The 18,518-nt window shown below is 36.8% G+C and overlaps 1 protein-coding gene across 1 annotated transcript in view; it reads left to right on the forward strand.

The window, feature by feature from the left end:
- Nucleotides 1–3,803: 3,803 nt before the first annotated feature.
- The window catches only part of LOC140994201 (protein diaphanous homolog 3-like), a 165,945-nt gene continuing 151,230 nt past the window's right edge, over nt 3,804–18,518 (forward strand). The window contains exons 1-5 of the mRNA XM_073463751.1: nt 3,804–4,395; nt 10,126–10,158; nt 10,603–10,785; nt 11,335–11,439; nt 17,946–18,076. Of these exons, the coding sequence (XP_073319852.1) occupies nt 4,273–4,395; nt 10,126–10,158; nt 10,603–10,785; nt 11,335–11,439; nt 17,946–18,076 (575 nt within the window). The 5' untranslated portion in view covers nt 3,804–4,272. The remainder of the gene's footprint in view (nt 4,396–10,125; nt 10,159–10,602; nt 10,786–11,334; nt 11,440–17,945; nt 18,077–18,518) is intronic.

The raw sequence follows: 18,518 nt of genomic DNA on the forward strand, positions 1-18,518 counted from the left end.
GAAGCCCCAGCAAAAGACATGGAGCTCCGTTGTGAGGATAACATATCCCTCACTGAGGTATCATCTGACCTTAGCTAAAGAGAATGTCGAAATGTGTGCTCGCAAATGATTAATAATTGTTCTGTACAAAACAGACTGTATATTACATTGTTTCATTGCATTCATTGTATGCAACCTGGAACTTTCATACTAGGTTGAATTGTGCTCATTAAAAAAACATAACTTTTTTTAGTTGTACCTTTTTTCTTGATATACTGACATAAAAGACAGGATTTAACAAGAAAAAAAAACATTCAAACTAACTTGCATGGATTCTATGAACTGTTTGTTTAAATACCAAAAATGTTCTAATCAATACAAGAACATTTCAATCTGATTTATTTGGTCTTTGGGGAGGTTTGTGATTGTATATCCCTGTCGCAATTCTTTAACCTTTCTGCCAGGGTAGATCTCTCATTGTCTGAGAGGATTAGCATGGACCAAGGCAAAAGGCTTGTGTTCAGCAAGATGACGAGTGTTAACACAATGCTGGCAGCCATGCAGATAGCCTTTCGGGGACTCAAGGAATAAAGGTCTTTAAAGATAAGAAGATTTCAAGAGGGGTGAATTCAAAGAAAGTCAAAAGTGATTTCATAGCTTAAGGTTTCGTTCAATAGTGACATTTGACTTCAAGTTTTGCCTTGAAGAAATATACACACATATAACATTTGAATTCCAAATCGGTTTGCAGGAATTTACATATAAGCCATGCGTGTACACACCTTCATTCGTTTATGTCAATGTCTCAGTCCATTTCATTTTTGCAGATTGTCATAGTAATGGTTTTGTATAATTACACAGAATCACTGCTCAACTTGTGAAAGATTGATGCTCTGAATATAATAGTTGAACAAATTACATGAGCTAAGAGGCAGCTGTAATCTGTGACCTGTTGCCTGTTTTTGCTGGTGGCAAGGATACGTTCTTTGCAAACACTATCAATCAAACCCTCAATGAACTGTTGTTAAGGCTGTAATTGTTAGTCGGCTACACATGTCTAATTATCATCTGACTGCAGCGGTGGGGTTTAAGGAGGGATTGGCATGCTCCCAGCTGTCTGGAAGCACAAAGACAGTGGAAAGGTTAATACTACTTGTGGGGTTTTTTTTTATCCTGTTGCCATCATTAGGTTACATAAACTTTATTGTCTTCAAGAAGAAAGTTCCGCATGATGAAGCATTACTGCTGAGTAAAAACATTAACTGCAGAACAGCTCACAGCTTTGCATCCACCAAGAGCAATCATCATGTGATTCACTGTCAACATGCCACATAATTAGTATGTTCTCCTATAGTTTATGGACCTCACTAACAAGGCCACAAGTGTTTCAGTGGTTGGTTTTACATCGAGGGAACTCTCTTTGATACTGTATGACTTGGGGGAGCAAATCATATTTTGAGAAGAGCACATGAGAAGAATATCATAAAAGTTTCTGTTTGTTGCATCACATCAGCTCAGTGCTGTTTTTATCAGACAAGGTATTTGGGATTTTACTGTAGCTTAAGGCATCCTTTTAAATTGCCAAACAAAGCTGAAAACCAAAAGCGTGAAGCACTCTCAGTGTAGCGACTTGATAGGGAAAAAAAGGGCAGCATCAACTTATGTTCCACCCAAGTTTCACATGAAAGCCTGCAAGAGAAGTGAAAGTCCTGTTGGCTCCAAGGACGGCTAAGCATTTTCTACAATGCCCAGTAAATATCTGATAAGTAAGGAATACTGATGTGGACCCACAGACATGTATTTCATATTTATGACCTGTAGACAGTACTCATTCCATTTTAATCATATAAACTGTACATAATGGTAGGCCTATTATGAGTCATATGAAATTGATTGAAAATTCAAGGTTATTTATGGTTTATCATGTAACGCATATAACACTAAAATAAAGTTTCCACAACCAAAAATTGTTTAAATATTTGTTTTTAAATTGCAGAAATTAGTGACTTGAAGTATTTCAGTTACATGTAGATTTTCCATGTAATTATATTACATAAGGTGAATGTAAAGGGTCACATTTAATGCAATATTTTTCTATCCATTTCCGTCAATGTAAATAAATTAATTAACTTAGTCTGATAGAATTAAATGAATGCAGACTTATATATAAACCTTATATGTTTATTCAATAATTACATCAGACATGTGACTCAAGTCATTTAGTCCATGTCTCAAGCAGGTCCCAAGTCATTTGGTCAGAGTCTCAACTAAGTCTCCCTCAAGTCATTTTTTCTTGGTCAAGTCAAATCAAGTCAAGTCTAAATTAAGGCAAGTCCCTCCCAAAGATTCAATCTTTATAAAGAGATAAGACAAGGTATCAGTACCTGTCTAATAATGATATTATTGGCCAATTTATGTAACCAGTTCAAAAAGTACGACAATGGAACCCAGGGCTTGCATATTATAACTGATAATCACTGAAATTAACATAATGAAACCAAATACAAATATTATTTATTTCCTAATTTCTTAAATCGAAAATATTCCCTATCAAGCAGTAAAATATACTGATAGCCTGACTAATAAAAAAAACTCGACATAAAACATCAAATGACACAGACAAGTCATCCTGTCTCAAGTCAAGACCCGACTCTTTAACTTCCGAGTCATTTATTTTCTGTCAAGTCAATGCTACAAGTTATCAGAACAGTGAGTCAAGTCCACGTCTCTGTTACATTTAAAGTTAAGGTGAACTTCAACATAAACATAACGTAGTGTTAAATAGCTAGTTATAAAATTCATGCACATTGACTCAACTTGCAAGAAAAACATTGCTTTAAATGTGAGCCTTCTCATTGGACTGATGGAATAGAATTAGATGGACAATCTATGTGTAATAAAAAATACTGTTTTAGGCACTTCTCCAGTCAGATACATACTTTACAGTCTTACTGGATGTTTTGCTGTAGGCTAAACTATACAGGAGTCTCCTCAAAACTATTAATACTATTACTATTATTGTACTTCAAAGTAAATGCCCAAATTTTCACCTTTTCTTTTAGAACTAAACTCACTACTTACTGTTAATCACTAATAAATAAAAAAAATGTAGTAAATTTATAAATCATTGTGAAACCTTTTACCCTGAAACCTGTCTAATGATGTCTATATTGATCTGTATATGTACCCATTTTTCTGTCTCCTTACTTCATTTTCCTGTATGTAATTTTCATCTTATGTTATGTTCTGTACATATATCTATTTGTATTTGTATTATCGCTTATATTTGTTTTGTATGTGCTACTGTTTGGTTTGCCTGAATTCTTTGTAAACTGTCCTTTTTGCAATAAAAGGTGGAAAAAAAAAAGCAGAACAAAACACACTTTGAAGTAAATGGGTTTTTTTTGGCAGCTTGTATGGTTGGTAGTTTGCACTCATTAAAATGTGCCATGTGAGTTAATTAAAACATCGTTAAAGTTGTATTCTGTATAATTTCTATCCAGCATGACATGAATGACTGCAGATAAACTGGAACCGCCTCTGTGCTTAAGCTACACATCATACACGGCTGTACCTACGGGAGACCCCGATTGGATAAAACGAACAGCCCTAATATGAAGTAAGGCTGATTGACAGCTCAGCCCGGCCAATCAAATCAGTTCTCAACTGTAAACAGAGTAGGCTGCACCAATGAAGATTCCCCTTTTGTGGTTGATTGAATGCTATTGGTCGGATTAAACACGCGGATCTGACATCCACATTGCGCGGGTCTGTCAAAAAAAAAAAAGAAATAGCTGCCACATAATTTTATCAGCGGCCAACGCGTCAGCTACTTCTGGTAATAAGTGTATAGCTTTCAATTAAGGGACGGATAACATTTGTGAAAAGGAAAAGTGTTCCTTTGTATGCCGCATTTCCTCTGTTAGCGGAAACTAAAGAGTTAGCCAGGTACGTTTACGTGACAGTCCATAAATTGGATTAGCGCTAAGTAAAGCCACCGGTGAATGATAGTTTAGCAAGTGTGCTAGCTAGCTAAACGGACAGTCGGGAGTGAAGGCTACAACATATTCGTGTGGACATCTGTGTTTTTGACAAGCTGGTGTAATTTGCACGTACGCGGTCACCAGCACTAGCTGTCCCGGCCAATTCAAAACACGAACAGTAATGTAGACAACTTCGTGTCTGTTGTCCTTCACCGTTTTAGGGTGTGTGCTAGCGTTACACGGGCTACATTCGAAGGTTAACGTCTTTAGTGACTTGGCTGTCAACTGTCGAAGTCATTAGGTTAACAACATGGATAGCTTTAGTCAGCGCTTTGAATCCACAACCGGACGAGACAGCAAACCTCAAAAGAAGAAGGGCTCTGCCCCCCACAGCACGTCAAGTTACGATGAAGGAGAACGCAAACCAAAGTTTGTAAGTATGGCAGACTAAATGAAAACGTTTGTTGAATTTTTGCTGTATGATAGATAAACTATTATATATGCTTCCTTAATGTACAGCCACATAGGGGAGAGGGGATCATTCAATATTGCTAAATGTGATCCTCAGTCCCTGTCAAAAGTGCTTTCCCTGTCTCTGATTGATCACACACACACACACACACACACACACACACACACACACACACACACACACACACACAGTAGCTGCAAGAACTTTTTTCATATATTATAATGTATATAGCCTAATATGTTGAATGACTCTGCCTTGACATGTTTGGAAAAGTGACCTTGGATTATTTCCAATTGCTTATTTTACTCAGAGGCCAATACACAGCCAGAGCAGTAGAGCAGTGATGGAGATGTGTTTTGCCAGTGTAATGTCCTCAGTTGCCATGTTATGTCTGTTGCAGAGAAAATACATTTACAGAATCTTTCTCACAGTTAAGAAAGCTGATCCACGATGCAATCTTTGCATGTTGTAGAGTTTTCTTCATGAACAGTCACCTTGACTGTTTGTCGACTTTGTTTTGCTCGTGGGAAAACAAAAGGTTAAAATTAGCACAGGGTTTAGCTCTGACACTAATCCATGTGCTTTCTAGTACTACAAAGCAACCAGCGTTGAATTAGCAAGTTAATTAACATTAACATTTACTAGCCCTACCAGAAACGCCTGTCATTAGAGATGTGGACTCCAGTGCTTGTGACTTGGGCTCGAGTCAAGTTGGGTCACTGTTTTGAATACTTGCAACTTGAATTAAAAGAAATGACTTGAGACTTGACTTGACCTTGGAAGTTAAATACATGTGACATGACTTGTCTTCAGACATGATGACCTGAATGACTTGGCTGTGTTCATTTAAGTTTTCAGTTACTTGCTGTCAGTATTTAACTGTTTAAAGATGATGGGAAGAAAATATTTGATTCAGAAGAAATTAAGAAATAAATAAGCTTTTATAAATACATTTGTTTTTTATATGATTACATTTATTAAACTGAATATCAATATTTGTAATACAAATTCAGTTCATTGGTATACGTTTTATACATTTGAAGACACCTTTTGTACCTGTCAGTACCTGTAAAAAATGTTTTAAAAATATTTTTTGCATATCAATCAGCCCTAATTCCAGTCCCTACATAATAGCCCATATATATCCACCTATTATCTTCTGAATATGATGTCAACTTCATGACAACTGAGTAAACTCCATCCATTGATGATGTGAGATGTTGTTAAAAGCCCTGGAAAATATTTCACATGGTCCTTTAGTTGAGATTATTTTGTCATAGTCTGACCTATTTAAATCTTAATTAATCTCATAAAATACTATAATTGCACCTTTTAAAATAAAAGCAGTACAACCTTTGTCAAAATCATAGGAAGCATTGTGTTAACACTGAAAACCCACTGAGATTACTTTTCTTGCTGTTTACTTACTCTTTGAAGAACTTTTTCACAGTTCTCTACAAGAGTGAAAAGCAAAGTATCCTTATGTGAGCTGCACTTCACATTTTCATTCAGGCTGACAAAAGGTGTTATTTATTGATCTGGTTCTCCTTTTAAAATACTCACCAAAAAGCTGCTATGTATACTGAGGCCATTATACCTCCCGGAGAGCCTCAAATTTCTAAAGAATGCTGTCCTCGTGCTTTTGTTCTGTTTATTTGTCAAAAATATGCAACCAAAGAACATCTTGTGACTTATTTCCACTAAAACATACATACATACATGTACCTGTGATGGTACAGCTTAGTCTTGACATATTTAGTCCCTCTCTGTCAATGATTGGTCAGTCTAGCAGCAATCATAACATTAATATATATTATAAATAATTACTGAAAAACATTGGAGATATTTTTCAGTGTACAGCACTGATTTATTAACTGTCATCTCAATAGGTGGCACTGTAATACCATAAAATTTACTGTACTTGGTAGAAAGTAGATTTGCCATTAAAAGCCACTGTATTATTTTTTTCTTCTGTTTTTCAAGCAGAGCATTATAAAACTGAAGAAAGAAATGGACCAGAAGACATGTTAATGCAATGTGTTAATGCTCTTCTGAGACGCTGCTTTTGGCCTTTTTCTAGTCTAGTTGGAAACAAAAAAAAAAGGATGAGGAGGGCAGCTCATTGTCACATCTGATATAGTTGGTTTTATGGTGTCATTATTGTAATGAATGTTTAATATATTATTTCTATATCACAAGTTTTGGGAAAGTGTAAATGGGTAATATTACTGATCTTCGGGGCTCAAATAAGCAACCGCGAACAAGTTTTAACAAGCATAATTGAGGCACTTCATTCACCTATTCTATTAACCTTAAACCCTTACAATGCCAGTTTCCAAAAGGAAAAAAACTCCAAATTAAGCCAGAAAATTTAAGAAGAGATGGGTAGGAAACAAAATACACCAGACGTGTCAGCAGAATTATTTCAGAGCTGAAATTTGAATTTGAGACAGATGCAATAAAAAAACAAAAAAACCTTGTATGGGTAAAAGGGAGTAATGTCAATCATTAATGAAGTGTATTTTATTTGCATTTATATTGGTTGACACATGTTTTTCCACCAAAGTTAATTTGTTCATATGACTTTTAATTGTTGGAATTACTTTGCTGAGTAGCTTTTCAGTCAGTGCCTGTGATAGTGCCACTAAGGTGGTGCAGAAATGGTAATACGATGAGTTATACAAATTAGTCAATCCGCAGGAAATTAAATTTTTAAAAGGAAATGCCGCACTTAATTGTGTGTAGAGAAAAAAACATTGTGGCGCCAAGTGTGGCAAGTTCTATCAGTGACGTCTTTGTGGTTAAAGTTTAGTTTTGCAGGAATTGTTCATTTCAAGTCACAGCAGAAATATCGACTTAAAAGGCCATAGTTACAAAAATGTGTTTTTTAAATACCAGTAGTTAAGATGGTGGAACAGCATTCATTAGTGAGAGCCCTGCGTAGTAGTCCATGTGCCTTGTCATACGTATTTGCAGCCCTGGGGTTGTGCAATTGCTCAGTCCTAAAAAATAAAATAGAAAAAAAAAGCATCAGCAGTGTTTTAAATGAAATGTCCAAAGAGGGATGTTTTCATAATCTGATGTCTCTGTCTGTTGTCTTGGGTTTGTGTTGTTTTGGATTCTTTAATTTTTGCTTTTTCGTGACCTCTGCAAAGCATTCCCTTTTCTGTGTTTACATTTTTAATCCTCTCTGAATTGCATGTGCAGTGTTTTCTCTTCGAGTAGTCTGTTACTTGTGTCAGTAATTGAAAAAGATGTTATCAAAGTTTAATTTAAATGAACAGGATGATAGCGGAAACTAAAATGAATTCACTGACATTTACAAATGACTGTTGTAAGGCCATTAAAATGAAAGATTTGCAATAGTGAGATCTTGAAAAACACAAAGCATTGCTGTTAACCATAGCCAGCTTTATGGCAGCCACAATTTGATTTGCTTTTGTCTTCTCTTTTTTTGTTACCAGGCAGTTATTTATCTTATTGGAGGCACTTGGTCAGTTACTTAGCTCTCCTTGGATGTCTTCCCTTATTCCACTATCCTTGTCACTTGGAAAAGTTTGCTTGCTCTATAAGCCTTGGAAATGTACAGTCAGAGGAGTCCTTGTGAGACCTCGCCCTTGCCTGCAATTTTAATGTGTCACTATGGATGACATTAGATTAGTAGGCTACTGCTGGTATTGGTATTTGGAAATCATTAAATGTAAGTAATTCTTAATACTTACAATGAATGCTGGCATTTTTTTTAATATGACATTAACATATTTTCAGTCATGTAAACTACTCACAGTATGAATGTATAGCAAAAAAGTGTAAGATCTCCGCAAGGCTTTTGTGCCTAGCTGTGTGCTGTCAACTCTGCAGCTGTGTTGTGTGTTCACTGTCCTGATACTGTGATTCCATTGCCCTCTGCTCCTGCAGTGTAGTGCTATTGACATATGCACAGCAAGCGCCGTGGGAAAGCCACCTGTGGATTCCTTTGTTGGATGCTGATTGTTTGGTGCTGTTTAGGTGCAGCAATGAGAATCAATGAGTACAAACTGAACATCTTCATGTTTGTTTTAGCATACATAATACTCATATGCAATAATGAAAATACATAGTTGCAGAGACTTGAGAGAGAAACGGCTGAAACAGAGAAACTGAAACAGCTTGGGAACAAGTAGCAACATTTTGAATGTCATATTCAATAAATTCTGAAATTGATGAAAATGAACTGGAGCCGGCATAAAATCTATTCATTCATTTTATATTTGCCATTTTTGTTTTCATCCCATTAGTCCTGCAAGGCCAAAACAGGAGGACTAAGTCACTGTTGCATTTTATGACACTGTTCAGGGTGTCCCTCCACCAGACTTTCAATTAGCAAAACTTAATAGCAAAGACTTGGATAACAAGTAGTAGTTAAATTGTTGAGGGATGCCATCGGGAGAGATTTTCTGGTGCTGTTGACTTCTGTTCCCCTGGCACTATTGTCATTTATATGCCCCATGTTATGTATTATGTCAGTCAAAAATGTGTAAGTTACAATTACACAAAGTTGTAAGTTGTAAGTTGGTATAGTAGTGTTACCTTGCAACCAGAACTATGTAGGTTAGTTCCTACTGCTGCTTTGTATATATTGTTTGGGTCCATCTTAGTTAGTTTTGTTCCAAATGCAAACTCTGGCACAGTTTGCCAAGATGTGGGCATATGAAGTGAAAGTTTGACAGCTGTGTCCAATTAGTTGTCAAGCAAGCTGATCAGTGGAGACAAAAAATATTTTTTACACTAGGCATTGGGTGGTCAGTCATTTTATTAATATTCTCTCAAGTCAACTCAAAATCCGTTTTTCTCGCACATTTTGAACAAATATGTATGATGTTAATCTTTGAGCAGTCTTAGGGGGGATGACTCATTGACAGGCTGGCATATTTTATTCCAGGCGAATTTATATTAATTAAACAGTGGTGGATATTGATTTATTTCTCTGACGTTCTGAGGAAGACTTAACCTTTCCATGTTAGTTTTTCATTCAACATTTCATAATGAAACCATTTTGAAATTTCATGTTGTCTGTTCCTGTATTGACTTGTTATTCCTTACTAGGGTTACTAGGGTTGGCATTTTTGACGTTGTTACACTTGTTTGAAGTGCAGATGGGAACTTCTTAGGGAGTCTTTAGAAAAACAAAGAAAAAAACAAAATCTCTGCTGGAGCAGAATAAGCAGCTGACAAAACGTGCTCAGCAGGCACTGGGGAAGCTGGTACGCACAGATAACAACAGGCCAAGTGCAAATCATCTCCTTTATAATTCTCTATAATTCTCAGACAAGGCTCGTTAGAAAAGCACTTTTTTGGCAGCATTTATTATTATTATTTTTATTAATATTATCATTATTTTTTATTACCGCTATGAGTTTGAAATGTTTAAAATGCCGGTAAGGCACAGTGCACTCACAAATTATTTCAAGAGTGACACATTTTTTCTTGGCCCTTAAAATGTTTGTTTGTTGGCTCTCTACTCCAGATGTCATCCAATACAAATGTTTACACCCAGATTATAAAGAACCAAAACTTTTTACGAGGTTAGCAATCAAACCTGTTCACAAAAAGTATCACAATTTTCTCTAGATTGCTGCTTTCCAAATAATATTTGACAGAGTTGCTGTGTGTTTCCTTATTTGTTTCTTTTTTTCTGTTCCCCACCTTTAGCACTTACCCTTTAGAAACATCACAGATGATGTGGTAAGATTTGAGAAAATTGGTGTGTTTTCTCTTCTTTTGGTTGTTGATCTCTTTAAAATCTAACATGGCTTCACTCAAAGTCATCTAATCTGCTTATTTTGAGGAGCAATGAAATTAGTCTTCATTGCCAGACATTGATCCATTCACATCACAGAGCACAGACGGCTTCTCTGACTAGCTCATGTCTTTGTTGAATTTGCATGTTATCTAGATAGCACTTTGCTCAACACACGTTAAACAGATGTTATGTGCTTTGTTCACACAGTTAACATTGATAGCATTGCTTCTCATTAATAGGCTAATTGTTGTGTCTAATCCATTCTTCGTAATAACCATTTAAATATGCTCATAATCTAACACATCTTTTATGTCTTTTAACTTGGAACCAAAAATTCTTGTGTACCTTTCCCTATTTTAATTGTGTTTTCTGTGTTGTCTGCACAGCTGGACCGATTCGCCAGTATTCGGATTCCGGGTAGTAAAAAGGAGCGACCACCCATATCATACTCTAAACACAATCCTAATGATTGGTCCATTTCTTCATCATCCAACTCACATCAGTTTGAGGAGCTTTCATCAAAGATCACTTCGGAAAAAGAGATCTTGGCTCTGTTTGAAAAGATGATGGTATGTTGTGTTTGTCATGGTACAATATCATCAAAAACAATATTGCAGCTTGTATGTAAAACCTACATCTGATGCTAGGGCAACCACAGTAACTGAGTGGTAAAGATTCCAAAAAAGATTTCAGGACAGAAACTTTTAGGGCTGAGTACCTCCAGACATTGTGTAGATGGAAGTAGACAGACACTTGTGTAACAACATTAGGGCTACAAACACTAAGAAAAAGCAGCACTCTTATAGTAGCAGGCTAACTTTGGAATACAAGAAATTGGAATCCAAAAACTTTTGCTGTTATGAACACAATAATGTCTAATCTACTAATATGATATGATCCTCAATTTTAAAGCATAATTTCCTGAAATAAAACATGGTTTAGGTTTGGGCCAATATAGAAAATTAATATTTAAGTGTAAGCTTAAAAACACAATGACACAAAGCTAATATCGTTAATTATTGTGGAGGTGTTTACTATCTAAAAAAACAAAAATATTGCAGATAAGAATTTCAACAAAATTAATCCTCTTTGTTTTTTTTTTTCCATTTTCTTTTCAGGAGGACATGAACTTGAGTGAGGAAAAGAAGACTCCTTTGAGAGAGAAGGACCTAAACACAAAGAGAGAAATGGTCCTCCGGTACATTTTTACTGCTTCTAAAACTGTAAGTTTTTGAATGAATGAATGAATGTCTTCTGACCTGGTTTTACCTCATATGTTTTGCTGCCTAACATAACATATAGTTATATAAGTTAATGTCTGTAATTTTTTAATGTCATGTTTTCTATTATTATTGAATCTATTTTAAATGAAAAATGTTGTCTCACATGGGACCTGGCCTGAGAAAAACTTGAGAGAGATTGATTATAAAATGTAATATTTAATATTATGATCAGGGTATAATGGATTACAAGAAAGTGCAATCTCATTTATCTTCCCATCTCTATCTCTAGAAGATTTAGTCACAGCTGCACTGGGTCTCATATGTAAAAATACACAAATACTGCATTTAGGATGGGAATATTTAACAGACTAGTCCTTAAAATGCCCTACCAATGTCTGCTGAATGAGTGCATACTGAGCTTGTCTCTTTATTGCTCTCTCTCCCTATCTCTATCTGGTTTGTACACTCCTAACTCACCCTCACCCTGTTAAAAAAAATAAAATATTTTCACCTTTAATAATTTCTTTTGCTTTTGGGTGGTAGTGCATCACAGCGTAAATGGGAGTGGTTTGGTACACATCTTAAATAACATTTTGTGTGCTGGAAAAATGATAATTAATTAGATTTTGTGTTTGTGAATTTTCCATCATGGTCCTCCTTCAAAGTTTCAGCCCGAAGCTTTTCCTTTGCTTCCTCTCAAAGCAAAGATAGATCCTGATAGAGGTGATAAAACTATCAGTGTACAGAGGAAAACGATTAAATCTCCAAAGAAATGAAAACTATGGATCATTCTTTCCTCTTCCAGACCAAAAAAGGCCATTGATTTCTCTTACCCTTAAGAATAGAATTGTATTGAAAGACCACAATGTGAAAGGGATACTCCATTAAATATTTACCCCAGAGCATGTTCATAGTTAATATGGGTTCATTCTGTGAGACTTTGTTTGAATATTAATGAAAACACAGCCTACCTGAGGTGTTTTTTTTTGTTGTTTTTATATTAACAGAGGCTTGAGAATAACCCCTCTGTGGGCACCTCTTAACTTAAATCAACTGACCGACATTAACTAATGCTCGAGTTGCCTCACTCAGATTTTCCTTTACATGTTTTTTTTAAAGGTTTTCTGGTTAACAAGTTGGCACAGTGTCTTGCAAAGAAGTGTTGCATTTGTTATATTTGCTATAACCATCCCTCTAAAGTTGCCTTAGGCTGTCCATCTCTAGTTACCATGGGGACCAGCCTGTGTATATCCTTGCATTTGCTTACCTGCATGGTAAAATTACTGGCCACTGGCCAAAATGCAACAATGTGAAATCCTTCAAAATACCTCCTTTATCAAATGCTACATTTACATAAGACATAGTATATTCAATTTTTAGAGGGGGAGGTTGTCAAAATGAGCATGTTAACATATGATATTTCTCTCATGTCAGTAATTACTGAGCTGATATATTATGACAATTGACAGTCTGCAGGCTGGTTTTAATTCTGCTTTCAGTTCTTCAAATTATGACTCCTATTTTACGAGGCTGGTCAGGTTCTTGTGCTATAATTTGCCCTCTCAGTCTAATGCCAGGTCCTTAAGCAATAATATACTTGTGGTTCCTTAATAGGCCCGGGACCCATTTCTAACCTGTTTGCAACTGAACAAATTTTATTACGGCACAAGTAGCCAATATCCATAAATGTTAAGCAACTTGTGTAACCTCAAGCACATCCGTAACATAACATCTGTACAGGGTTAGTAGTATACATGTGTTAAAAAAAAATAATAATAAAATGAAATTAAAAAAATCTTTTTTTACTGCACTGCACATCAGATCGGTACTTGGTATAGGCTGATGCACAAAGTTAAGGTTTTGGAATCAGTTGTTAAATATTTGTTGTTATCTGCAGCTGGTTTCTCTTTTTCATTTTTGACTTTTTAATTTCTCTGGTTTATGTCAGGTAAGGTTTCCTTGCCACCAAAATTTACTTTCCTGCCACCTCAATTTCAACTGCAATACAACATTGCCAATTATCCCCTCAATACTGCATCCTAAATTGATTAGTGTTCCTTGCTGTGTGTTTCTTGTTGCAATTTTGGAAGGGACATATAATTTGTCACACAAAATAAATACTGACCTTTGCCAGTGTGTTGTGTAGTAGTAGTTGTTTTGAAATAACAATTGTGCTTCTTGGAGACCACACTGTTGATTTGACTGTGGTGCCCCTGCTGTGCAGGAACTGGTATTTTACTTATTGTTCACAAGACCCATAAAGAATTTTCAGAAATGCCTCTCCTCGTCTCAGTGGTACAGTATATCTCTAAGACTGGGGACGGGAGAATTAAAAGGGGCATTAAAACAATGTTCAGTGTCCTGAACCAGTGTTTTTATTTGCAAAACGAGCACAATATGCACATGGCCATATGTATATTAAATACAATATTGGTCATTGTTCTTGTTATCCTGTACATACAAATTATGAAGAAATGTTTTCCTAATGCACTATCAATATAATAGATGAGGATCAAAACTCACAGTCCTCGAACTGTGTAAAAATGCATTTTCAAGTTCAGCTAAAGCTGAGATGAGGCTGGCTTCAGCAGTCTAATTCTGCCGAACTCACTGACTTTCTCAGGATGAGACCTCAGAGACATTTAATCGGCTAGTATTAAAAATAGAGACAGAGGCTCACTGTCCCAACATTGATCGGGTGTAAATTGTGGTCTACGGGTTTCTAAATTTCAGTTGTGGCTAAGACCTTAATTAAAGTGATTGATTGTTGAAGAGACCGATCATTAAGAGAGAAACAAATGCCAAGTAGGTACATGTACATTACAGACTTTAAACAGAACATACTGAACACTGAGTACTTACACATCTCTTTAGGTGCAGTCATATCACCTCTAACAAATGCATAGGGCTAAGGCAGAGCAGTAGAGTGAAAATGTTGTGTTTAATCTTACCAAATAAGCCTTTAAAAAAAAGAGAAGAAAATTGTTTTTTAGCTCACCAGTAAAGGCTATCTTACTGGACTTTTTTGCCCCAGAAGTAGTGGTGTTGAGCTTGTATCTGTCAATTGCAGGCTAAGCATAATATTTAGATAATGTTGACTTTTGCCACAGCAGGGACACGGAACCATTGTTGCTTGTTGTGGATTGGGTGTAGTGTCAGTTGTTATCATCGTTGGTCATTATCTCTGTATCCTCTTTCGACTGTCTGATCTCGCTGAGGGGAGGAAAGCCTAAAAATGTTGGTCATACAGAGCCGGTGCTCTGAAAGTGAGTGCACTGTGAAACAGAGAGATCGAGGCATTGTGGCTGTGCGCCACTTCCCTGTCCCGTTGTGAAGAAAGGAGGGCCACGATGGTGGCTTAGATGGGGAAAGCGATGTGGGGAAAAAGCTGCTCCATTACCATAATTGTTGTAGGCAGAGATATTTGAGTGGAAATCACTGTGGGTGAATGAATAGACAGGATTTCTCTAGCAGGGTTGTGGTTGGAAATAATGACAGGACAGTGGTATACCAAGATTCATACTCGTTTGAAGTCAAATTTCACCATAGCTCACTGCTGCTGACCACGGATCTCTTGCTGTTGCAGCAAAAGGTCCTTGTTTTACCTTTGTGAAGAGTTTAGTTTGATGCAATGCACAATAGTGGTGCACAATCCGGTGCATACCAAATTATTCTAGATATAATAATGAATACGGTTACTACATTGTATTTATATCGATCAATATATATCAGAAGAACGTAGTTTATTTTATTCATATTAGGTCGAAAAATATCCTCAATTGGAAGAATTGAAAGGGTCAAAGAGAAACTCTCTGGGCAGCTTCTGCAGCAAATATGTGGATGGGGCTGGGGTTGCAGGTGGGTCCACAGCTACTCTGATGCCAGCACTGGGCAAACTGGCTGTTAGTAATGCCTTTAGAGAGAAAGGCCCAGCCAGACGTGCCTATTGCCATGAGCAGCACTCATGTTTCGCTGACTACTGAAGGCCTTAGAGAATCTGAGAAACAAACAGGATGGCCATCATCATGTCTCTCCAGGATGAGAGAAACATTTGACCACTGGGCCAGAAGAGGAAAAGGGAGGGAGGCAGACACTTACTGTATCCTTGATGGGCTGGTGTGCTGCCAGGGAGTAGGTGGAATTGGCAAAATTGCCGCTGCAGTTCCAGTTACCCTCGACAGAGCAGGAGACGTACGAGGCAGAGTTGGCCTAGGCTGAGAAAGGGTTGCAATCATTTTAGCCATGATGATGGCAACGTTGAAGGGTGTTCATGTTGCTGTTGTCACTGAAGAGCGCTAGATTCATAGGACTACTCAGGATGTCTCATGGTGTTGAGGCAGAGCCTCGTTGGATTAAAACTATGGTGAGGTCCAGTGAAGGGTGGAGCACAAACCAAACAGACCTTCTATCACAGGAGACATGAAGCCATAATGATACTTTTCTCTAGTGGCTCTTACTCAGATGTATGTATAGATTTTACTCTGCCCCTATGGGTGATGAATTTCCTTTTCTAAGGTTAAAGAAGTGTTTATGATCAGTACAACACACATTCTTTGATGAATGAAGATTAAGTTGAGTTTTCTGTGTGAGATTTTGAGATCTAATTTCATTTTTGCTATATACCGAAGAGAATATTATAGATTTGGGCTTGATGTGTCAGGGGAGAGACAGACTGGCCATTGTTCCATTGTTTTGGCCTGCAAGGGTTAGGGATTATTAATTCCTTCTTGTAGAGATGCAGGCTGATTTCTGAGGCCTTTTATGAATTGGAAAACGCACCCAACGATGCGTGACATTTTGGCATAAGTGCAGTTGTCTTGATAAACCAAATACATGTAGCTTTCTCTGTACACTACCCTTTCACTTATAAACACAGAGAAGCTTTAGCTTTAAGTGTCTTGTTACTGTCTTCTATGAAAATGCTACATGTTTATTCACTAGATGCATGTAGAGTGTTATTGGTTAGGGGGATACAGTGGTCAAATACATGTAAATAAGAAAGTTGTACATTCATAAAGTTATCTAAATGGTACATGGATATTGGTTCTAGGACAGGTGGAAGTCTATATGCTACACTTGATATGGTTTCATTTTGCACATGATTAAAGATTGTAGATCCTTACAGTGTAGCGGATAATGGCTATCTCAGTTAATTGCTGTGATTTCTGTGTTGATGAATGAATTTTAAACCAACATGAAAAGATTTAAGACTCTGTGCCCCTTTGTGAAATATTTGGAGGTTTAAAAACTAATTAAGAGACTTTGTTGCTTGTTGTCTATGGCTGTAATTGGTCTAATATGCACATTGCCGTGAATCAAAGATGACACACAATCTGGGTATACTGATCCAATGTTTTTTTCAGTGGTCACCAGTTTATTGCCCTCAAACTTGAGGTTTAACGATTCTTCTTAACAATTCTACTTGCTTCACTTTTTTCTTGTCCTCCTAGAGGGCGCTGTACCCATGCTAATGAATGAAAAGTTGTCACACCAGTGATTTAGACATGTTTCATTAATAGACTAGCACTATTGCAGTATACATGTCCTGCTATTGATTGATTAGCACTGTGTTTGAGACACTATATGCTATTTAATTGTCAGGCAACAGTAGTAGACAAATTCACATCTCTAGTTGTATGGGTTGTGCAGATGGTGAGTTTTGTAGATTTTTGCCATTATTGGATGGTGATAGTGGGGAGGCAGATAGCAACGAAGGAGAGAGAGGACAATGACATGCAATGGTCTGGTGACGGTTGTAGCCATGTGTCCGTGTGGCATGTGCTGTAACCATTCACCTGCCAACGTGCTCAATGCGGATAGTCATTTGCATGTAATTCCATGACACACATTTCTGCACATTTTTGCAGTGTGAGTGTTTTGCAAGTTTATTTGATCAGTCTTTATAGAGACCACATAGCAAACCATTTAGAACATCGGCCAATAAGGATTGGTGGCTGATCATTCTGAGCACCTTTAATGTGCAATTACAATGTGCTCAGCAGAAGTTACCACAACACAAAGAAATGTTTTTAATTTTACTTACTTGCACTTGTGCTAATCTTCCAGCTCATGCAAACTGGTTTTAATGATAAAAATAATAGATTCAAATTGGATGAGCAACTAACATTTCCATAGTGTGGGCAATTTTTAGAATGGTAAGGGAAAACGGTGATAGAGTTATCCTAGAATCCAGACAAAGGTGGCTTTTTCTGATCTATTGTAATCATTGCATACTTCTGGCAAAGGTATCTGTTAGTTGTTTTTATGGAATTTGTTCAAGCATGCTAGATTTATAGAGATTTTCTGGTTTATTAAGTGCACAGTAGTAGAGTAGTAGTAGGGAATCCTTGGGTACTTTTGCACGCTTGTGCTATTACAATTGACTATAGAAGATTGTTGACACAGTATTTTTTATTCAGTGTACTGACTATTCAGACGTTTTGCCCTCATGTTGTTTAGATTTACTTGGCTACCCTTAAGATTTGTTCTTCTTTTCTCTCTTCCAGGGTAACTTGAGAAGTAGCCATCAGATATCTCCTCAGGAATTCCTTGGAGAGCTGAAGTCAGGGGTGATGGATGAACGTCTGTTTGCTTGCCTGGACTCATTGCGAGTGTCCCTCACCAGCAACCCTGTCAGGTACAGTACAAGATTATGACAATGGGGATAAACTTGCTCTTTTACGCTTAATTGCCTTCACTTTTGTCTCTTTTTGTATTCTTTTTGTAAGAATTACACAGTAGTTAATTTAGTTTTCTCTTAGAAATGTTATCAACAAAGTGGATGCTCCACTATTCAGTACAGGCTAGTAGTTAAAATAAAATAGTTCCTAATGGGGGTTGGCACATTATCGTCAACCTCTCTGCAATGTAACTTAATCCAATCCAATAGCCCAGCAATAAGCACTACCGTTTTGTATGTACTGTTTTCCCTGTTGTTATTTTCTGTAGGTGAAATAATTATTGACAATTACATAGTATTCATATTTAAACCTCAACTCACTCTTTATTGATAATCTCTTACACATCACTGTCTATATTATGGCTTTTCTGGTGCCTAAAATGAATTCCTGCATATTTTT

The sequence above is a fragment of the Pagrus major genome, chromosome 4 (assembly GCF_040436345.1).
Source record: "Pagrus major chromosome 4, Pma_NU_1.0".
NCBI lineage: Eukaryota > Metazoa > Chordata > Actinopteri > Spariformes > Sparidae > Pagrus > Pagrus major.